This window comes from Bos indicus, chromosome 13 (genome assembly GCF_029378745.1).
Source record: "Bos indicus isolate NIAB-ARS_2022 breed Sahiwal x Tharparkar chromosome 13, NIAB-ARS_B.indTharparkar_mat_pri_1.0, whole genome shotgun sequence".
Classification (NCBI taxonomy): domain Eukaryota; kingdom Metazoa; phylum Chordata; class Mammalia; order Artiodactyla; family Bovidae; genus Bos; species Bos indicus.
In genome coordinates, this window is record NC_091772.1 from 33,081,709 (window position 1) to 33,106,193 (window position 24,485).

General features: G+C 41.7%; 1 protein-coding gene across 4 annotated transcripts in view; it reads right to left on the reverse strand.

The window, feature by feature from the left end:
- Positions 1 to 24,485, reverse strand: part of NSUN6 (NOP2/Sun RNA methyltransferase 6) — a 79,828-nt gene that overhangs the window by 26,253 nt on the left and 29,090 nt on the right. For all 4 annotated transcript variants that reach the window (XM_070800905.1, XM_019973126.2, XM_019973125.2 and 1 more), the window contains 2 exons: positions 7,691 to 7,772; positions 2,328 to 2,447 (listed from right to left, as the gene is read on the reverse strand). In XM_070800905.1, coding sequence (XP_070657006.1) covers positions 2,328 to 2,447; positions 7,691 to 7,772 — 202 coding nt within the window. The remainder of the gene's footprint in view (positions 1 to 2,327; positions 2,448 to 7,690; positions 7,773 to 24,485) is intronic.

Here is a 24,485-nt window from a genome sequence, read left to right on the forward strand (position 1 = left end):
TTTCCCTTCTTGTGTGACATATGCACTGACTGCATAGACTATACAGTACTGAAGATTTGCTGATCATGTTCCTGGAGGTGACACCAGGTTGAGCAGTCGGCACAGTTCCAATTAATACTGTGATGGACAGGAAAACCATTTCAAGCAAGTAGAACTGGAAAAGTAGGCAAAAACTACCAGAATAAGGTTCCAGTGTAACTACAATGAAGGAGAAAGTATGCTGGCTGAAGGCTGCTTTTACAGAAGTACGAGCCAGGAGGCTACACTTACACAGAGTCTGATTAACTACATTAAAACAAATCAACAATGACAACAAATCAAAAGCAGTAATGAAATCTGGGATTCAATTCTGACTCAGTTATTTCTATTCAGGTTCCAGGGGTGCTGGCCCACGGGGACATTGCCTAAACAGCCCCAATTTTTTAAGTCTTCACATATTCTCATCCTCTGCTGTTGACCTTTCAACACTCGGCTGGTCCCAGCTGGTCTCAGCCACGTGGTTTCCACTGGCCAATAGGATGACAGCAAAGGTAATGTAGGCAGAGATGCAAAAAGCACTCCAGCAGCATCCTTGTTCTGCATTGTCCTCTGCCACTGCTGATCATCACTACTACCCTCTGCTGGGTGAACACCCTGGCCCCACAGGAAGCTGAGAGACGCAGGAACCAGAAGCAAGACACTCCAGTGGCCTCAGCTGAGCCAATGCCATCCAACCCAAGTGGGTGAGCCCATCAAGGTCATCAGAACCTCTGGCTAACCCATCACTGACCCAGTGCTAGAGCCAGGCAGGCTGGGATCAACTGAATCACACAGACTCCAGAATGGACTCAGGAGTAAGCCGTAAGCCACCCAGGCTGTGTGGCTGCTTTTAAACAAAGCTGATGCTAAAGCCAAAGGCCACCTGATATGAAGAGCCAATTCACTGGAAAAGACCCTGATGCTGGGGAAGACTGAACGCAGGAGGAGAAGGGAACAACAGAGGATGCGATGTCTGGATGGCATCACTAACTGAATTTGAGCAAACTTCAGGAGATAGTGACGGACAGGGAAGCCTGGTGTGCTGCAGTCCATGGGGTCGCAAAGAGCTGAACACGACTGAGGAACTGAACAACATGGCTGATTTTTCCCTGCCAAATGCACTCCTCGCAGAATCCTCCCAATCCAGCAGCTCCGTTTCTCTAGGTTCTCTGGCCAAAACCCTAAGGAGTCACCCTCAGTTACTCTCTCATTTCACAACCCACGTCCAACCCACCAACAACTCCTAACAACTCCAGCTTGAAAATATAGCCAGAACCTGCCCAACTTCTCACCCGCTCTGTGATGTCCCCTGACCTACTGTCTCCTAAGTGGTCTCTCTGCATCTATTCCGCCCTCTTACAGCTTGTCTGAGGCCTTGGCCAATGTAAGAAGCAATCTCCCATCTCTGGAGCAGGTGTGAAGTCCCCTCAGACCCTGGCAAAGCTCCTCCACCAAAATGCCTCGGGCCTGACCCCATTTCTCTGATTCTCTCCCTCGTCACTTAGTCCACACAGCAAAACTACTTCAGGTTCCCCCTAAAAGTCAAGACAGCCTCCAGCCTCAGCACATTCACCCTTATGATTTCCTCTCACTGGAACATCCTTCCCACCTGTAAATCTTCCCCAAATACCACCTTCGCAGGGGGGCTCTCCCTTGCTACCCACATGAAACTGCAAACTCACTCTCCCGTCTCGCCATATTCCCAAGCCCCAAGGCCCTCCCTTTGTGTTTCACCACAGCCCTCACCACAATTACATATGCCTTATCTTCTACTCATTTGTTATCTGTGTCCCTTTACTGGAGCATAAGCTCCATGAAGAAGGACATTTTGGTCACTCTGGTTTATTGGTGTACCCCAGTACTCATCGTAAGGATAAGTCTTTTTTAAAATCAGTCCAGCAATCAATTAAAATCTGACTCTTGATCAAGAAAGCTATAAGTTCATTGCCTCATTTTAGATCCCTTTGCTGTCCACCTGAAACTATCACATTATTAATCAGCTACACTCCAATATAAAATAATTTTTTGAAGAAATAAAGCTATTGTAACTGAAGCTACTAGCATGTATATTTTAGGAACCATCTGGTTTTATGGAATTTGAAACAAACAGGAAAGGTAACGTCAACTCGCAAACTTTTCTTGAGCTGAAGAATCTCAGTTGAAGCACAGAGTGGTTACAAAGCCACAAGTAAATATGCACATGAAGGAAAAAGCAGTAAAATCTGAGCTACAGTTACCCAAGGACAGACTTCTCTTTCATGACAGGGACACAGTGCACCATGGGCAGTTCTGCACACGGACGGCCTCACCTGATCGTGCATCAGTGCTGCAATGTGTGTTGTTTTGCCTCCAGGTGCTGCACACAAATCTAGAATCTTCTCTCCAGGCTGAGGATCCAGAACATGGCTTACTACAGCAGATGGCAAATTCTATAAGGAAAAAATAAAATGATCAGCTGTCAGTGACTCTAGATCACTTTAAATTTCAGAAACAGAGAAAGTAGAGATTACTGGAGGGACTTCTGTGCTTAAGAATCTGCCTGCCAACGCTGAGGACATAGGTTCGATCCCTGGTCCAGAAGATCCCACTTGCCGCAGAGCAACTAAACTGGCACACCGCAGCTAGAGAGTAGCCCCCGCACCACAATGAGATAAAGCTCATGCTCAGTAACAAAGACCCAGAGCAGCCATGAAAAAACAAATAATTTTAAGAAGAGATTACCAGAGGTAACCCAGTACAACATCCTCAGCCAAGAGTATGTTTATTGTAAATATACCAGTGTCAGAAAATTCTCAATTTCCCAGAGTATCTTGTGATCTCACAAGGCATCCATATACACACACACACACACACACATGACGCATTTCCCCAACCAATTCACCAAAAAATGCACACTGTCCTTTTTCAATTCAGTGGTTCTCAACATTCTGAAAGCAAGATATGTCTTATAAGTGTGAAAAAGCTTTGTATCTTTACCCAGAAAATGTACAAAACCTTGCCATATGAGATGCTTTGCTAATTCCGACCGAAGAATCTTCGTTTTATGCCACTGATGCCTCTTAAAGGCATATCTGGGTTCCTATCTCCCCACCATGACCACACTTCAGCAACAGAAAGTGAAAACATTTTAGCTATTTCTGGTTAGCACTCACAAATATATTATGAAAGATTACACAAGCCAAAAGTATCTCCATTTATAGGTATAAATTTTTATTAAATTATTAACACATTATTAGTATTCATTATATAAAGACTGGAGGATGACGGGTCAGTCTTCAGTATGATAGAATAACATTACATAATCATTTATTTTAAAAATTGCTTGGCAGGAAAAACAATAAGAGGTTAAGAAACATAGGGCTATTTTTTATTTATTCATTTTTTTAGTGTTTCAGGCCACACCAAGAGGCATCCAGGGATTGGATCTGTACCCCCTCCTCTGTGAGCATGAAGTCATAACCACTGGACCACCAGGGAAATCCAACATGTGTGCTATTTTTTAAGTTCAAAGGTTTCCATTCATTCTTACGCTGAAACACATCGATTCATAGGTACTCAGAAATTTGAGAGGGTTACAGTGCTCAAGTGAATCCAAGATCACCCCTTCAAAAGAGAAAACCAATGGTGAGGAAGGAGACACAGACAAGCAAGCTGTCCTTCTCTCTGTGCACAGAAGGGCGTATACCGAGTATTAAGACCAACGCACATGTCAGCGCTCTGCAGCCTCAGTGTCATGTGGCTGATGACAGGATTTTTACCAAACGTATTTAAAGTGCTGTTTCACTGGCCATTGAAATTCAGAGCTTTTTTGCTTATTACAATGCCACCTGAAAAAGGAAACAGACCAGCGCAGCAAAGCTGACAGGGAGCTCTCATTTGGGTGATCAGCCTAGCCAACGTGGTCACATAGCGTGGTCGTCCACAGTGCCCAGTAAAGGGTCTTCTTGAAGAAGCCAGCGCTCTCTGACCAGGTCTGCGTTAACTAGAGAAAGTCTGACCTCCCTGCCCAGGAAAAGGCAATGCTGGAAAGGGTGCTCGCTATTTCCCAAGCTGATGATGTAACAGATGACTGTTTCAAAAAGCTGCAGGTGCACAGCCTCAACCAAGAAGGTACCTGGGATATAGCTGCAATTTCAGCTTTTTATGCCATGTCCAATCATCTTGCTCATTTTGTCAATCTTGTTCCCAACAAAGAATTCTATTGGATGGGCTAAACCAATGATGTTGAAGACACCAGGAGTGAACCTGCTGCTCACAAAATATAAAGACCTGAACGGAAAGATCAATGTTTACATTTCTAACACGTTACATCACAGGACACCACTTGGGAAGTAATTTTTTTTTTAAATGTTGAATCAATGGATAGGAAAGAAAGCAAATAAATCTGTCCACTGCCTGCTTGATGAGATAGATCCTAAGGAACATTAGACATCTGGGTCTAGGGAAACCTTTTACGTTTTCACTTTTGTCGTGATCTGAAAGGAACATCGGGAGCAAAGGAGTTCAGACGACGCTTAAGGTATTTCTGATGAACTGATTGACATCTGTGACTTTCAGCAACAGCTGAACATTTTTTAGCTTTTAAAAAATACAGCTACATAGAAAATGGTCTATACAGACTGTGGTTTGAAATAAATTCCTTGTTAACACGATGGTATTTAAAGGCTCTGAGGACTTCCCTGGTGGCACAGCGGATAGGAATCCGCTGCCAATCCAGGGGACACGGGTTCAATCCCTGGTATGGGAAGACTCCATGTGCCACAGAGACTAAGCCCATGTGCAACAATTCCTGAAGCCTGTGCCCACAACAAGAGAAGGCACCACAATGAGAAGCTGGCACACCACAACTAGAGAGTGGCCCTCACTCACCACAACTAGAGAAAAGCCCACACAGCAAAGAAAACTCAACACAGCCAAAAATAAACATTTTTTTAATTGTTAAAAAAAAGCGGGGGTGGTAAAGGCACTGGAAGGCAGTGGAGAAATAAAAGCAGGCACAAAGTTATTCTTTCTTTACTGCCTTCTCCATTTAACCTCCAGCGATTTTTGCTTGTTCACTGAAAGGTCTTAAAATCCTGGTCATCTCAATAGAATTTTAGTCCTTGTGTAGTTTCTTCTTATTTTAGGTTTTAGTAAAAATTATTTCAAACAAGAGAGCACTCACATTTTAAGTACAAGTGTAAGAAAAAAGCCAAAATCTGACACACTACTAAATGACTTGTTCTATGTGTTACAAATATCACTGCCTTAAGTTGGTGGCCATCTTAAACTTTTCAGGAATCATTTTCATTTATCTGACAGAGATACATGCAAATCCATAAAATGTTTCTGTTTCTACTTGACTTCTTTCAGTTCAGTTCAGTAGTTCAGTCGTGTCCAACTCTTTGCAACACCATGGACTGCAGCACACCAGGCCTCCCTGTCCATCACCAACTCCCGGAATTTAATCAAACTCATGTCCATTGAGCCAGTGATGCCATCCAACCATCTCATCCTCTGTCATCCCCTTCTCCTCCCGCCTTCAATCTTTCCCAGCATCAGGGTCTTTTCCAATGAGTCAGTTCTTCGCATCAGGTGGCCAAAGTATTGGAGTATCAGCTTCAGCACCAGTCCTTCTAATGAATATTCAGGATTGATTTCCTTTAGGATGGACTGGCTGGATCTCCTTGCAGTCTAAGGGACTCTCAAGAGTCTTCTTCAACACCACAGTTCAAAAGCATCAATTCTTTAGCCTTCAACTTTCTTTATAGTCCAACTCTCACATCCATACATGACTACTGGAAAAACCAAAGTTTTGACTAGATGGACCTCTATTAGCAAAGTAATGTCTCTGCTTTTTAATATGCTGTCTAGGTTGGTCATAACTTTTCTTCCAAGGAATAAGCATCTTTTCATTTCATGGCTGCAGTCACCATCTGCAGTGATTTTGGAGCCCAGAAATATAAAAGTGTGTCACTGTTTCCACTGTTTCCCCATCTATTTCCCATGAAGTGATGGGACCAGATGCCATGATCTTAGTTTTCTGAATGTTGAGCTTTAAGCCAACTTTTTCACTCTCCTCTTTCACTTTCATCAAGAGGCTCTTTGGTTCTTCTTTACTTTCTGCCATAAGGGTGGTGTCATCTGCATATCTGAGGTTATTGATATTTCTCCTGGCAATCTTGATTCCAGCTTGTGCTTCTTCCAGCCCAGTGTTTCTCATGATGTACTCTGCATAGAAGTTAAACAAGCAGGGTGACAATATACAGCCTTGATGTACTCCTTTCCTTATTTGGAACCAGTCTGTTGTTCCATGTCCAGTTCTAACTGTTGCTTCCTGACCTGCATATAGGTTTCTCAAGAGGCAGGTCAGGTGGTCTGGTATTCCCATCTCTTTCAGAATTTTCCACAGCCTGTTCTGATCCACACTGTCAAAGGCTTTGACATAGTCAATAAAGTAGAAATAGATGTTTTTCTGGAACTCTCTTGCTTTTTCCATGATCCAACGGATGTTGGCAATTTGATCTCTGGTTCCTCTGCCTTTTCTAAAACCAGCTTGAACATGTGCAAGTTCATGGTTCACATACTATTGAAGCCTGCCTTGGAGAATTTTGAGCATTATTTACTAGCATGTGAGATGAGTGCAATTGTGTGGTAGTTTGAGCATTCTTTGGCATTGCCTTTCTTTGGGACTGGAATGAAAACTGACCTTTTCTAGTCCTGTGGCCACTGCTGAGTTTTACAAATTTGCTGGCATATTGAGTGCAGCACGTTCACATCATCATCTTTTAGGATTTGAAATAGCTCAACTGGAATTCCATCACTTTCATTAGCTTTGCTCGTAGTGATGCTTCCTAAGGCCCACCTGACTTCACATTCCAGGGTGTTTGGCTCTAGGTAAGTGATCACACAATCGTGATTATGTTGCTCATGAAGATCTTTTTTGTACAGTTCTTCTGTGTATTCTTGCCACCTCTTCTTAATATCTTCTGCTTCTGTTAGGTCCATACCATTTCTGTCCTTTATTGTGCCCATCTTTGCATGAAATGTTCCCTTGGTATCTCTAACTTTCTTGAAGAAATCTCTAGTCTTTCCCATTCTATTGTTTTCCTCTATTTCTTTGCACTGATCACAGAGGAAGGCTTTCTTATCTCTCCTTGCTATTCTTTGGAACTCTGCATTCATATTGTTAAATCTTTCCTCTTCTCCATCTTATATTGGAAATAATAACAACAGTAATGATAAATACTGCCACCTAACCAGTAGATTGTAACAAATCATATCAGTTACTGTATATGAAAGTACATCATAAACTAGATAAAGCAAAACAAATTGTTATATCACAGCAATTGATAACCATCTGACCAAAATCTGCTAATAGTAAACCATTGGAATCTCACAGTCACATGTGGAACACTAATATGTATAGCAAATGCATGCATTATTTAAGGATTAATATGCTGAGATGGAAAGCAATCATTACAATAAGCTATTAAAACAATGTTGGGCAAAGGAAGAGGGAAAACGTAGTTAAAAATCTCAGCTTTTTCTTGCTACCAAAGGTAGATCAGAAAATATAAAAAATACACTGCAAAAAAAAAATGTGAACAGAATCAAAACAAATCCTTAGATTTCAAATAATTCACTGAGGGATATTTCAATGTCACTAAAATTTGTTTTTACAAACACTTACCTGTAAAAATAAGTAGCTGGGCAGGACATTATCAAACGAAGGACTGAGATACACTGGCTCTGTCATTCTTACGCCCACACCTCTGAAAAATGGAAATCTAATATTACTCAGTGTAAATTAAACAGTCTAATCAAATGGCATCGCCAACTCAATGGACACAGGTTTGAGCAAGCTCCAGGAGACGGGGAAGGACAGGGAAACCCGGCGTGCTGCAGTCCATGGGGCCGCGAAGAGTCAGACATGACTCAGAGACTGAACAAGACAAACTCCACTTCTAGGAATACACTCAACTGGTATGTCAAATGTAAGATGTTCCACCTTTTAAAAACCTTTTTCTATTCAACACAAGATACTTAAGAGTATTCCTGTGGATTATTTCTGGATTTTTACCCAAAATAGAGAAGGCCACTGGGAGCACTAAAAAGGATAAAGACACATTAGGTACCACTGCATTCAGAGATGTGAATAGACTAAAAAGCAAAGACCCTCTGAGTCTTTACTCACTGATGCATTCTCATCTTTGGGAGTAGATTTATGACCACTGTTATTGCCCTTTCGATTCAATAAACATTTTGTGAAAGCTTCATTTGGCCAGCCACTATGCTCAGTATTTGTATGAAAAATAAAAATCTATGTAAGAATCACACTGGTGGTAAGCCATTACAAACGTGCCTCCCTGCTTCCCTCTCAACTCTTTAGAGAGTAACTGCCCAGTGCTGACACAATCCGTGGGCTGACCTTTACCACCTGTCCCTACTGTGAGTGGCGGTGGAACTGACCACAGAAGGAATGGCCAGGAACCAGGACAGCACAGGGGAAAGGGATCCACCAAAACAGATATTGCAGTCAGAAAGACTCTCAGAGTCTCTCCAGAGAACACGAGTACACTGTTTGAGAAAAGCCAAGCATGGCCAGGTCCACAGGCTACACCAGAGGGAGAGAGGACAAGGGGGAATCGACGTGCTGTTGCAAGGATTAGAGACCACAGAAGGAAACACAGTCTGATCATAAAGGCAAAGACAAGAATCAGGACATGGGGCTTCTCCGGTAGCTCAGTGGTAAAGAATCTGCCTGCCAGTGCAGGGGACCCAGGTTCAATCCCTGATCCGGAAAGATCCCGCATGCCATGGGACAACTAAGCCCATGTGCCACAGCTACTGAAGCCCTCATGCCCTGGAGCCCGTGCTCCACAACGAGAGAGGACACTGCAATGAGAAGCCTGCATACTGCAATTAGAGAGCAGCCCATGCCCTCTGCAAATGAAGAAAAGCCCATCCAGCAAAAACAAAGAGCCAACACAGCCAAAAATAAATTAAAAATTAAAAAAGAATCAGGATTGAATGAGTTCAAGGGTACAAGCAGAGAAGAGTCCAGGGCAGCAGAACAAGACCAGAGCCTATAGACACAGCAGGGAGACGAGCTCAGAGCTTATGAACTGGGCTGGGCAGAGAAGCACCTACACAGACGGTGTGGACCCTACTTGCTGTAGGCAAGTGGGCTAATTCTACTCACAACACTTCTGACAACAAATGTGTGGGGTTCTTTCTCACACCCAGCAACTCTCAATCTCTCTGGACACCAAGTGGATAACCTACAATTCAGTTCCCTTCTGACAGACTGCCTGGGGTCATCGTCAGAATCCACCGGTTCAGTCCAACAAGACTGGACCCGAGCTGGGTGCCAACTGCACTGCCCAGGTCGCCACCTGGCTGTGAACGGGGAGATCACAAGACTCTCGCCTCAGCTTCAACAGTTTACCAGAAGGACTCACACAACTCCAGAGAATAGTGTATTTATGATTACCAGTTGATTATGAAGGATACAACCAGACAAAAGGGATGCGGGGCAAGTTACGGGAGGGGGCACGGAGGCACCGCCCTCTCAGCACCTGTATGTGTTCATCAACCTGGAAAGTGTCCAAGCCCTGTCCTTCACTGGTTTTTAGGGAGACTTCATCACACTGTTGTTGTTGTGTAGCTGCTCAGTTGGCCCAACTCTTTTGTAGCTCCATGAACTGCAGCCCGCCAGGCTCCTCTGTCCATGGGATTTCCCAGGCAAGAAAACTGGAGTGAGTTGCCCTTTCCCTCTCCAGCGGATCTTCCCAACCCAGGGATTGAACCCATGTCTCCTGCACTGGCAGGCGATTCTTTACCACTGAGCGACTCGGGAAGCCCAGTTTCATTACATACACTAGTCACTGGTGCTTAAATCACTGGTCACTGGTGCTTAGTTCAATCTCCAGTCCCTTTTTCTTCCCCAGAGATACAGCAAAGACACTTGTAAGTGCCAACCTTCTAATCACACACTTAGCTGCTTTGGCAAACAGCCCCCATTCTTTATGGGGATATAGCTGTCTGGAGGGGATACAAAAACACTCTTATTACTCCTAAGATTCCACAGGTTTTAGGAGCAAGTTGTCAGGAACCTAGGACAAAGATCAAATTTTTTATATACTGCTTTTTTTTTTGGCAACCTCCAGTGGCATGTGAACAACTAGCCAATCTGATCACACAGACCACAGCCTTCTTTCTCTAACTCAATGAAACTGAGCCATGCCATGTACAGCCACTCAAGACAGACGGCTCATGGTGGAGAGGTCTGACAGAACGTGGTCTACGGGAGAAGGGAAGGGCAAACCACTTCAGTATTCTTGCCTCAAGAACCCCATGAATGGTATGAAAAGGCAAAAAGATAGGACATTAAAAGATGAACTCCCCAGGTCAGTAGGTGCCCAATATGCTACTGGAGATCAGCAGAGAAATAACTACAGAAAGAATGAAGGGATGGAGCCAAAGCAAAAACAACACCCAGTTGTGGATGGGACTGGTGATACAAGCAAGATTCGATGCTGTAAAGAGCAATATTGCATAGGAACCTGGAATGTTAGGTCCATGAATCAAGGCAAATTGGAAGTGGTCAAACAGGAGATGGCAAGAGTGAACATCGACATTCTAGGAATCAGCGAACTAAGATGGACTGGAATGGGTGAATTTAACTCAGATGACCATTATATCTACTACTGTGGGCAGGAATCCCTTAGAAGAAATGAAGTAGCCATCATAGTCAACAAGAGAGTCTGAAATGAAGTACTTGAATGCAATCTCAAAAACGACAGAATGATCTCTGTTCATTTCCAAGGCAAACCATTCAATATCACAGTAACCAAAGTCTATGCCCTGATCAGTAACACTGAAGAAACTGAAGTTTAACAGTTCTATGAAGACCTACAAGACCTTCTAGAGCTAACACCCAAAAAAGATGCCCTTTTCATTATAGGGGACTGGAATGCAAAAGTAGGAAGTCAAGAAACACCTGGAGTAACTGGCAAATTTGCCCTTGGAATACGGAATGAAGCAGGGCAAAGACTAATAGAGTTCTGCCAAGAGAATGCACTGGTCATAGCAAACACCCTCTTCCAACAACACAAGAGAAGACTCTACACATGGATATCACCAGATGGTCGACACCAAAATCAGACTGATTATATCCTTTGCAGCCAAAGATGGAGAAGCTCTATACAGTCAGCAAAAACAAGACTGGGAACAGACTGTGGCTCAGATCATAAATTCCTTATTGCCAAATTCAGACTTAGATTGAAGAAAGTGGGGGAAACCACTAGACCATTCAGGTATGACCCAAATCAAATCCCTTATGACTATACAGTGGAAGTGAGAAATAGATTTAAGGGACTAAATCAGATAGACAGAGTGCCTGATGAACTATGGAATGAGGTTCGTGACATTGTACAGGAGACAGGGATCAAGACCATCCCCAAGAAAAAGAAATGCAAAAAAGCAAAATGGCTTGTCTGAGGAGGCCTTACAAATAGCTGTGAAAAGAAGGGAAGTGAAAAGCAAAGAAGAAAAGGAAAGGTATACCCATTTGAATGCAGAGTTCCAAAGAATAGCAAGGAGAGATAAGAAAGCCTTCCTCAGCAATCAATGCAAAGAAATAGAGGAAAACAATAGAATGGGAAAGACTAGAGATCTCTTCAAGAAAATTAGAGATATCAAGGGAACATTTCATGCAAAGATGGGCTCGATAAAGGACAGAAATGGTATGGACCTAACAGAAGCAGAATATATTAAGAAGAGGTGGCAAGAATACACAAAAGAACTGTACAAAAAAGATCTTCACGACCCAGATTATCACGAAGGTGTGATCACTCACACTCACCTAGAGCCGGACATCCTGGAATGCGAAGTCAGGTGATGCTTAGGAAGCATCACTACAAAGCTAGTGGAGGTGATGGAATTCCAGTTGAGCTATTCCAAACCCTAAAAGATGATGCTGTCAAAGTGCTGCACTCAATATGTCAGCAAATTTGGAAAACTCAGCAGTGGCCATAGGACTGGAAAGGTCAGTTTTCATTCCAATCCCAAAGAAAGGCAATCCCAAAGAATGTTCAAACTACCACACAATTGCACTCATCTCACACGCTAGTAAAGTAATACTCAAAATTCTCCAAGCCAGGCTTGTGCAATACATGAACTGTGAACTTCCAGATGTTCAAGCTGGTTTTAGAAAAGGCAGAGGAACCAGAGATCAAACTGCCAACATCCACTGGATCATGGAAAAAGAAAGAGATTTCCAGAAAAACATCTATTTCTGCTTTATTGACTATGCCAAAGCCTTTGACTGTGTGGATCACAAAAAACTGTGGAAATTCTGAAAGAGATGGCAACAGATGGGACTACCTGACCTGCCTCTTGAGAAACCTGTATACAGGTGAGGAAGCAACAGTTAGAACTGGACATGAACAACAGACTGGTTCCAAATAGAAAAAGGAGTACATCAAGGCTGTATATTGTCACCCTGCTTATTTAACTTCTATGCAGAGTACATCATGAGAAACGCTGGGCTGGAGGAAGCACAAGCTGGAATCAAGATTTCCGCAAGAAATATCAATAACCTCAGATATGCAGAAAGTGCATACCCTTATGGCAGAAAGTAAAGAAGAACCAAAGAGCCTCTTGATGAAAGTGAAAGAGGAGAGTGAAAAAGTTGGCTTAAAGCTCAACATTCAGAAAACTAAGTTCATGGCATCTGGTCCCACCACTTCATGGGAAATAGATGGGGAAACAGTGGAAACAGTGTCAGACTTTATTTTTCTGGGCTCCAAAATCACTGCAGATGGTGACTGCAGCCATGAAACTAAAAGACACTTACTCCTTGGAAGGAAAGTTATGACCAACCTAGACAGCATATTAAAAAGCAGAGACATTACTTTGCCAGCAAAGGTCCATCTAGTCAAGGCTATGGTTTTTCCAGTGGTCATGTATGGATGTGAGAGTTGGACTATAAAGAAAGCTGAGTGCAGAATTGTTGCTTTTGAATAGTGGTGTTGGAGAAGACTCTTGAGAGTCTCTTTGACTGCAAGGAGATCCAACCCGTCCATCCTAAAGGAGATCCATCCTGGGTGTTCACTGGAGGGACTGATGTTGAAGCTGATACTCCAATACTTTGGCCACCTGATATGAAGAGCTGACTCATTAGAAAAGACCCTGATGCTGGGAAAGATTGAGGGCAGGAGGAGAAGGGGACGACAGAGGATGAGATGGTTGGATTGCATCATGGACTCGATGGACATGGGTTTGGGTGGACTCCGGGAGTTGCTGCTGGACAGGGAGGCCTGGCATGCTGCGGTTCATGGGGTCGCAAAAAGTCGGACACGACTGAACAATTGAACTGAACTGAACTGAGTGGCACTTAGTTCCCAGGATCTTAGTTCCCGTACCAGGGAGCAAACCCAGGCCTCTGCAATGGAAGAAGCATGGAATCCAAACCACTGGACTGCCAGGTAATTCCCTATGTATTTCTTCTTATGCCACAGCAGAGTAAGTTTATGCTGCCCTGTAAGAGTGACTAATTTCAGTAGATATTCATGACTGTCACTGCGGTGGGTCTGACAACAAAGGTTAACTCCTTTTCTTCTTCATCCTGTGCCTTTACCCTCACTCGTCTGTTTAACACTTGGTTTTTCCAAATCTGCACCTTCACTCAGAGTTAAAACTCTAGTCCTTGCTCCAATCAGGATTAAATCAAACCACTTTTAAATTAAATGGTTCCTTCCCCTTAGCAGAAAATACAAAGACTTGAAACATCACTGCCTCATATTCAAAAGTCAGTTCTTCCTTGAGACAACTGGGCACTTACCTTGATCAACACCTTGTCCCAACCCCCAGAGTCTAGACCCGTACTGCATGCTCTGAATGATCACTCCTCTGTAATTCAAATGACTCTGACCTGTAGGACTTCAGTCCTCTGGAAAATACTGAAACTAACATATACTTGCCATCCTAACTCAGGTCCCACCTATACTTCAGGATCTGGTTCCCCTTTGACTATCTCCTCCTGACCACACCTACCAGCAAAAAAGTATCCATCTGTATAGTATTTAATTGAAAATAACATGAAAAAGAATAATTTTAGCCAGTTATTGCTCATGTATGAGTTTACTCTTTCCCTTTAAAACTATTTCTGTACAATGTACCTCCATATAATAATGCAAAATATAAGATCTCATAGAATAAACAATCTGTTGGTATATTAATCAATCTGAGCCTATGGATGATTCGACACAACTTGCATTCAAGAAACCAATGGACACAAATTCACTAACTGAATGTTCAAATATACTATTAGTGAAGTTGGTTCTAAAGTTTAAAAAGAATATAAGCAGTATATAAATGCAGCATTTCTTTGTTGTAGAAGCATGCTTTTTTTCACATAGGCAGACAAAGAAATCCTAACAGAAAGCTGAGTTTAAAAATCAACAGCTTCTTGATTTCCTGACAAGATGGTGGAACAGAAGGACCTGAGCTCACCTCCTCTCACGAAAACACCAAAGTCACAACTGAATACTGAACAACCATCAACAAACCAGAACCAGAACCCACCAATAAAGATGTTCAACTTCCAAAGACAAAGAAGAGGCCACAACAAGATTGCAGAAGGGATGCATTCATAATGCAATCAAACCCTGTACCCGGATGGATGAATGACCAGATGGATGGATGACCCAGAAACTGGAAAATAACAGGATCACAGAGGTTCTCCCATGCACTCGGAGAGTGACTTCTGAGCCCATGTCAGGCTCCTCAGGCTGGGGGTCTGGCATCAGGCAGATGAGACCCCAGAGCATTTGGCTTTGAAGGCCAGCAGGGCTTGATCACAGGAATGTCATAGGACTAGGGGAAACAAATGCCCCAGAGGACACACAGGTCTTATGTGCCCTGGGACCCAGTTGGAAAAGGAGTGACCTCATAGGACCCTGGGCCAGACCTACCTGCTGGTCTTGGAGGGTCTCCTGGGGAGGTGAGGGGCACCTGTAGCTCACTGTGGGGACAAGGACACTGGTGGCAGGGGTGCTGGGGAGTATTCATTGGCACCAAGGCCCAGTCCCGCCCAATATATCCCTTAGGATCTAGTGTTGGGAAGCTCAGGCCAACCAACCAACAGGGCAAAAACACAGTCCCACTCATCACCACACTTCAAAGTCTTCCTGAACACATACCCCTTGAAAAGCCCTGCCCACCAGAGGGACAAGACCCAGTTCCACCCAGCAGTGGGCAGGCACCAGTCCCTCCCACCAGGAAGTCTGCACAAGCCCCTTAGACAAGCCGCACCCACCTAGGGGCAGACACCAGAAGAAAGAGGAACTATAATCCTGCAGTCTGTGTAACAGAAAACAGAAAGTTAGATAAAATGAGACAGCAGACAAATACGTTCCAGACAAAGGAATGAGATAAAACACCAGGAAAACAGCTAAGTGAAGAGGAGACAGAAAAAGAATTACAGAAATGACAGTAAAGATGATCCAAGATCTCAAAAAAGCATGGAGGCACAGAGCAAAAAGATACAAGAAATGTTTAATAAACACCTGGAAGATTTAAACAACAAACAGCATTGGAAATATAATAACTGAAATGAAAAATGCACTAGAAGGAATCAATAGCAGAATAAATGAGGACAAAGAACAGATAAATGAGCTGGAAGACAGAATGCTGGAAAGCACTGCTGTGGAACAGAATATAGAAAAAAGAATGAAAAGAAATGTGGGCAGTCTAGAGACCTCTGGGACAACATCAAAAAGCACCTACATTCACATTACAGGGATCTCAGAAAGAAAAGAGAGAATGGGCCTGAGAAAATATTTGAAGAGATAAAAACTGAAAATTCCCTAACATGGGAAAGGAAACAGTCACCTAAGTCCAGGAAGTGCAGAATACCACACTGGATAAATCCAAGGAGGAAAAGCCAAGATGTGTATTAATCAAACTGACAAAAATTAAAAACAAAGAAAACACTAAAATCAACAAGGGAAAAGCAACAAATAAAAGATGAGGGTTTTCGCATAAGATTGTTAGATTATTCAGCAGAAACTCTGCAGGCCAGAGGGCTTCTGCACAATACATTTAAAGCAATGAAAGGAAAATCTTACTACAAGAATACTCTACTCAGCAAGGCTCTCATTCAGATTCGACAAAGAAATCAAAAGCTTCACAGACAAGCAAAAGCTAAGAGAATTCAGCACCCCCAAACCAGCTTTACAACAAATGTCAAAGGAACTTCTCTGGAGGGAAAAGACAAGGCCACCCTAGAAACAAGAAAATTGTGAATGGGAAAGCTCACCAGTAAAGGCAAATATACAGTAAAGGTAGGAAATAATCCATACACAAATATGATGTCAAAACCAGCAACTGTGAGAAGAGTAAAATGCAGGATATTGACAATCCACTGGAAATTAGGAGATCAGCAACTTAAAACAATCTTGTAAATACATATAAACTGCTGTATCAAAACCTCATGGGAAACATAAACCAAAAATTTTCTATTGCATATACACACACACAAAAGAAAAAGCAATCAAAACATACCCTAAAGACTTGGTCATCAAATCACAACAGAAGAGAACAAAAGAAGAAAGGAAAGAAAAAGACCTACAAAAACAAATCCAAAACAATTAGCAGAATGGAAATAAAAATATATACATATCAATCATTATCTTACATGTAACTGGATTAAATGTTCCAACCAAAAGACAGAGACTGGGTGAATGGATACAAGAACAAAATTCATATACATGCAGCCTATAAGAGAACCACTTCAGATTTAGGGACTCATATAGACTGAAAGTAAGGGGATGAAAAAAAAGTATTCCACAAAAATGGAAATCAAAAAAAAGCTGGAGTAGCAACACTAATGTCAGACAAAATAGACTTTAAAATAAAAATTATTACAAGTAATAAGGACTTTACGTAATAATCAAGGCATCAATCCAAGAAGATGCAACAATTGTAAATATACACGCATCCAACATAGGAGCACCTCAACATTTAAGGCAAAAGCTAACAGCCATAAAAGAAGAAACTGACAATAACACAACAATACTGGTAGACTCTAACACAGATTTCATCGATAGGTCATCCACACAGAAAATAAGAAAAAATAGGCCTTAATTGACACATTAGACCAGATGGACTTATTTATGTTCATAGCAGATTCTATCTGAAACTACCAGAATACACCTTCTTTTTAAGTGCACATGAATATTCTCCAAGATAGATCACATCTCGGGCCACAGATCAAGCCTGGGAAAATGTAAGAAAATTCAACTCATATCAAGCATTTTTTCCAACCACAATACTATGAGATTAGAAATAAATTATAAGAAAAAAAACACACACACACACAGCAGCTAAACAATATGCTACTAAACCGCCAGTGGATCACTGAAGAAATCAAAGAGAAAATCATAAAGATCAGAGCAGAAATACATGAAATGGAAATGAAGAAAACAACAGAAAAGATCAATGAAACTAAAAGATAAACGTATGTTTGAAAAGATGAACAAAATCGAAAAACCTTTAGCCAGATTTATCAAGAAACAGAAGAAAGCTCAGATCAATAAAATTAGAAATGAAAAAGGGGAAGTTACAATGGACACCACAGAAATACAAAGTATCACAAGAGACTACTACAAACAGCTATATGCCAATAAAATGGACAACCTGGAAGAAATGAACAAATTCTTAGAAATGAACACTCTCCCAAAACTGAACGAGGAAGAAATAGAAAATATGAGAAGAGACCAGTCACAAGTAACGAAACTGAAACTGTGATTAAAACACTCCCAACGGGACTTCCCTACTGGCACAATGGATGAGAATCCGCCCGCCAATGCAGAGGTTCAATCCCTGATCTGGGAAGATTTCACAAGCCACGGAGCAACTAAGCCCATCTGCCACAAATACTGAGTCCATGCTCTAGAGCCTGCAAGCCACAGCAACTAAAGCCTGCATGCTCCAGGGCCCGCAAGCCACAACCAGTGAGCCCCTGCGCCACAACTACTGAAGCCCACACAGCCTAGGGCCAGCAAGCCAAAACTACTGAAGCCAGAGCGCCTAGAGCCTGTGTTCCACGACAAGAGAAGCCAGTGCAACAAGAAACCCGTGCACTGCAACTGGAGAGTAGCCCCACTCTTTGCAACAAGAGAAAACCCACACACAGCAGTGAAGACCCAGCACAGGCAAAACTTAAAAATAGAAAAACTTCCAAAGAACAAAGTCCAGGACTAAAAGGTTACATAGGTGAATTTTATCAAATGTTTAGAAAAGAGTTAACACCTATCCTTATGAAATTATTTCCAAAAATTACTGAGGAAGGCACCCTCCCAAACTTCTCTGAGGCCACTGTCACCCTGATACCAAAACCAAAGATTCCACACAAAAAAGGAAAATTACAGGCCAATATCACTGATAAACATAGATACAAAAATCCTGAACAAAATATTAGCAAACCAAATGCAACAATATATTAAAAGGATCGTACACCATAATCAAGTGGGATTTATCCCAGGGATGCAAGGATTTTTCAGTATCTGTAAATCAATAAGTGTGACACACACATTAACAAACTGAATAAAAAACATGATTGTCTCTGTAGATGCAGAAAAAGTTTTTGACAAAATTCAACACCCATTTGTGATGAAAACTCTTCAGCAAGTAGGCACAGAGGGAACATACTTCAACATAACAAAGGCCACACGTGACAAACCTCCAGCTAACATCGTTCTCAACGATGAAAAGCTGAAAGCATTTCCTCTAAGATTAGGAACAAGAGAAGATGTCCCACTCATCACTTTTATTCAACACAGTTTTTGAAGTCCTAGCCATGGCAATCAGAGAACCAAAAGAAATAAAAGGGATCCAGATTGGAAAAGAAAACTATTACTGCAGATGACATAATACTATACACAGAAAATCCTAAAGATGCTACCAAAAACTATTAGAGCTTATCAATGAATTCAGTAAGGTTACAGGGTACCAAATAAATATACAGAAATCTCTTACATTCCTATGCACTAAAAACAAAAGATCATAAAGAGAAGGAAATGATCCCATTTACCACTGCATCAAAAAGAATAAAATACCTAGGAATAAACTATTGGGGGCAGGAGGAGAAGGGGACGACAGAGGATGAGATGGCAGGAAGGCATCATTGACTCGATGGACGTGAGTCTCAGTGAACTCCGGGAGTTGGTGATGGACAGGGAGGCCTGGCTTGCTGTGATTCATGGGGTTGCAAAGAGTCAGACATGACTGAGTGACAGAACTGAACTGAAGGAGGCAAAAGACCTGTACTCTGAAATCTATAAGACACTGATGAAAGAAATCGAAGATGACACTAACAGATGGAAAGATATACCATGTTCTTGGGTTGGAAATATTTTCAACATATTTTCAAAATAACTACCAAAGGCAATCTACAGGTTCAATGCAATTCCTTTTCAAAGAACTAGAACAATAAATTTTTTAAATTTGTATGCAGGGACTTCCCTGATGGTCCGGTGGCTAAGACTCCATGCTCCCAATGCAGGGAGCCTAGGTTCAATCCCTTGTCAGGGAACTAGAACCTGAATGCCACAACTAAGACCTAGTGAGCAAATAAATATGTAAGTAAATAAATATATATATTTTTAAAATCTGTGCAGAAAACACAAAAGACCCTGAATAGCCAAAGCAATCTTGAGAAAGAAAAACAGAACCAGAGGAATCAGACACCCTGGCTTCAAGCTATACTACAAAGCTACAGTCATCCAAACAGTCTCATACTGGCACAAAGGCAGACTTACAGATCAATGGAACAGGGCATAAAGCCCAGAAATAAATCCAAACACCTCTGGTCAATTAATCTATGACAAAGGAGGCAACACTATATATAATGGGGAAAAGACAGTCTTTTCAATAAGTGGTTCTGAGAAAACTGGACAGCAGCATGTAAAAGAATGAAATTAGAATATATTTAACACCATATACAAAAATAAACTCAAAACAGATTAAAGACTTAAAGGTAAGGCTGGATACTACAAAACTCTATAGAGAAAAACATAGGCAGAACACTCTTTTACATAAATCACAGCAATAGTTTTTTGAATCCACCATCTAGAGTAATGAAAATAAAACAAAAACAAACAAATGGGACCTAAATAAATCCAAAAGTTTTTGCACAGCAAAGGAAACCATAAACAAAACAAAAAGACAACCAACAAAATGGGAGAAAAAGATGCAACCAATCTCCACAGTATACAAACAGCTCATGTAGTTCTATATCAAAAAATCAAACCCAATCAAAAAATGGAAAGATCTAAACAGACATTTCTCCAAAGACATGCGGATGGCCAAACAGCTCATAAGAAGACGTTCAACATCACTGATTATTTGAGAACTGCAAATCAAAACTACAATGAGTTATCACCTCACACAGGTCAGAATGGTCATTATCAAAAAGTCTACAAACAATAAATGCTGTAGAGGGTGCGGAAAAAAGGGAACCCTCCTACCTACACTGTTGGTGGGAATGTAAGTTGGTGCAATTTGGAGAACAGTATGGAGGTTCCTTAAAAAACTAAAAATAGAGCCACCACATAAAGCGATCCCTCTCCTGAGCATATATCCAAAGAAAATCATATTTCAAAAAGATACATGCTCAATAATGTTCACTGCAGCACTGTTTACAATGACCAAGACGTGGAAGCAACCTAAATGTCCATCAACAGAAGAACTGATAAAGAAAATGTGTTACATATATACAATGGAATATTACTCAGCCATTAAAAAGAATGAAATAATGCCATTTGAAGCAACATGGATGGACCTAGAGCGTGTCATACTGAGGGAAGTCGGACAGAGAAGAATTACCATATGCATGTCTTTTATGCAGAATCTAAAAAAAAATGATACAAAACAGAAAGAGACTCACAGACTTAAAAAATGAACTTATGATTGTTGGCGGGGAGGAATAGTTAGGGAGATTGGTGGCCATGTACGCATTTAAAATGGATAACCACAAGGACCTATTGAGTATCACACAGAACTCTGCTCAGTGTTAAGTGGCAGCCTGAATGGGAGGCGGGGTCTGGGGGAGAATGGATACATGTATATCCATGGCTGAGTCCCTCTGTTGTTCACCTGAAACCATCACAACATTGTTAATCAGCTATACCCCAATACAAAATAAAAATTCTTAAAAAAACAAACTAAAAATAGAGCCACCATGTGATCTAAAAATCCCATTCCTGGGCATAATATCTGAAGAAAATCATATTTTGAAAAGATACATGCACCCCCATATCTATTGCAGCACAGTTCACAACAGTCCAGACATCAGATCAGATCAGTCGCTCAGTCGTGTCCGACTCTTTGCAACCCCATGAATCACAGCACACCAGGCCTCCCTGTTCATCACCAACTCCTGGAGTTCACTCAGACTCACGTCCATCAAGTCCGTGATGCCATCCAGCCATCTCATCCTCTGTCGTCCCCTTCTCCTCCTGCCCCCAATCCCTCCCAGCATCAGAGTCTTTTCCAATGAGTCAACTCTTCGCATGAGGTGGCCAAAGTACTGGAGTTTCAGCCTCAGCATCATTCCTTCCAAAGAAATCCCAGGGCTGATCTCCTTCAGAATGGACTGGTTGGATCTCCTTGCAGTCCAAGGGACTCTCAAGAGTCTTCTCCAACACCACAGTTCAGAAGCATCAATTCTTCGGCGCTCAGCCTTCTTCATAGTCCAACTCTCACATCCATACATGACCACAGGAAAAACCATAGCCTTGACTAGACGAACCTTTGTTGGCAAAGTAATGTCTCTGCTTTTGAATATGCTATTTAGGTTGGTCATAACTTTCCTTCCAAGGAGTAAGCATCTTTTAATTTCATGGCTGCAGTCACCATGGAAGCACCTAAATGTCCATCAACAGAGAAATGGATAAAGATGTGGTGTGTGTGTGTGTGTGTGTGTGTGTGTGTAATGGAATATTAGTCATAAAAAGGAATGAAATAATGCTACTTGCAAGAACATGAATGAACCTAGAGATTATCATACTAAGTCAGACAAAAGACAAATATCATATGGTATCACTTATATGCGGAATCTAAAAAAAAATGATACAAATGAACATATTTACAAAACAGAAACAGACTTACAGACTTAGAGAACAAATATGGTTACCAGGGGGAAGGACAACAGGGAGGGACAGACTGGAGGCTGGAATTAACAAGCTGGAATCAAGACTGCGGGGACAAGTAGCAAAAACCTCAGATATGCAGATGACACCACCCTTATGGCAGAAAGTCAAAAACAACTAAAGAGCCTCTTGATGAAAGTGAAAGAGAGTGAAAAAGTTGGCGTGAAACTCAACATTCAGAAAACGAAGATCATGGCATCCGGTCCCATCACTTCATGGCAAATAGATGGGGAAACAGTGGAAACGGTGGCTGACTTTATTTTTCTGGGCTCCAAAATCACTGCAGATGGTGACTGCAGCCATGAAATTAAAAGTAGCTTACTCCTTGGAAGGAAAGTTATGACCAACCTAAACAGCATATTAAAAAGCAGAGACATTACTTTGTCAACAGAGGTCTGTCTAGTCAAGGCTATGGTTTTTCCAGTGGTCATGTGTGGATGTGAGAGTTGGACTATAAAGAAAGCTGAGTGCCAAAGTATTGATGCTTTTGAACTGCGGTGTTGAAAAAGACTCTTGAGAGTCCCTTGGACTGCAAGGGGATCCAACCAGTCCATCCTAAAGGAGATCAGTCCTGGGTGTTCACTGAAGGACTGATGTTGAAGCTGAAACTCCAATACTTTGGCCACCTGAAGTGCTGACTCATTTGAAAAGACCCTGATGCTGGCAAAGATTGAGGGCAGGAGGAGAAGGGGACGACAGAGGATGAGATGGTTGGGTGGCATCACTGACTCAATGGACACAGGTTTGGGTGGACTCCGGGAGTTGGTGATGGACAGGAAGGCCTGGCGTGCTGCGGTTCATGGGGTCACAAAGAGTCAGACACGACTGAGCAACTGAACTGAACTATATATAAAACAGATAATCAACAAGGACCTACTACAGGGTATAAGGAACTCTACTGAATACTCTGTAATAATCTATATGGGAAAATAATCCAAAAAATAGATATATGAACTAAATCACATTTCTGTACATTTATAACTAACGCAACATTGTAAATATTCTTATACTCCAAAAAAAATTAAGAATTTTTTCTAAAAATCAACAGTTTCTTGAAAGATGGCTACATTCTACTCCTACCAAAAAAGAGAACAGTACTCAGAAGTCTGTGGACTCAATTACAATTTGATTTACCACATCAAATAAGAAGATGAAATGTGTACCACCTATGACAAACTAAAGGAAGCAGTCAAACTATCAACTCCCTATTACAGACCCAAAGATTAACACATCGATGTATGCATAATCTTCATATTCAGAAGCACTTCCAAGATGAAGAATTTATTTGTTATTGGTCATCTGGAAAGTACTGCCACCTCTGGATGGAGGGAATAGCCTATGTCTTTAGAAGAATTAATATCAACTATAAATTCAAATTGCTGAAATATGAAAAACTGTCCCAGGAATCAGGTAAGTGGCTCTCTTTTAGCTGAATAAATTCACAGCTTTCAGTGTGTCTCCATTAGCTGTCAACTTTGTAGTAACAGAGCTGTCTACAGAATTTCTGAAACAGCCTGAAAACACTAAGCAATAATAAAGACACAAATGAACCTACCTACAAAACAGAAACAGACTCACAGACTTGTGGTTTCCAAGGGGGAGTTGGGGCAAGAGGTGGATTGGGAGTTTAGGATTAAGAGATATAAGTTTTATATACAGGATGGATAAACAGCAAGGTCCTTCTGTATAGCATAGGGAACTAACCACATTCAATATCCTGTAATAAACATAATGGAAAAGAATATAAAAAAGAATATGTACATATGTATATCTGAGTCACTTTGCTGTACAGTAGAAATGAACACAACACTGTAAATCAACTGTATTTCGATTTTAAAAATTAAAAGAAACTGGATTATACACAGATTTAACTTGCTTAGCGCCTGCTAGTAAAGAATCCACCTGCAATGCAGGAGACCCCAGTTCGATTTCTGGGTCGGGAAGATCCACTGGCAGGGATAGGCTACCCACTCCAGTATTCTTGGGCTTCCCTGGTGGCTCAGCTAGGAAAGAATCCTCCTGTAATGTGGGAGACATGGGTTCAATCCCTGGGTTGGGAAGATCCCCTGGAGAAGGGAAAGGCTACCCACTCCAGTATTCTGGCCTGGAGAATTCCATGGACTGTATAGTCCATGGGGTCGCAAAGAGTTGGACATGACTGAGTGACTTTCACTTTCACTTGTAGCAACCAGAGATGATTTTACACTAACTTGTTCTAATTCAGGTGAGCAGGATTTCCCTGGTGGCCCAGGGGATAAGAAACCACCT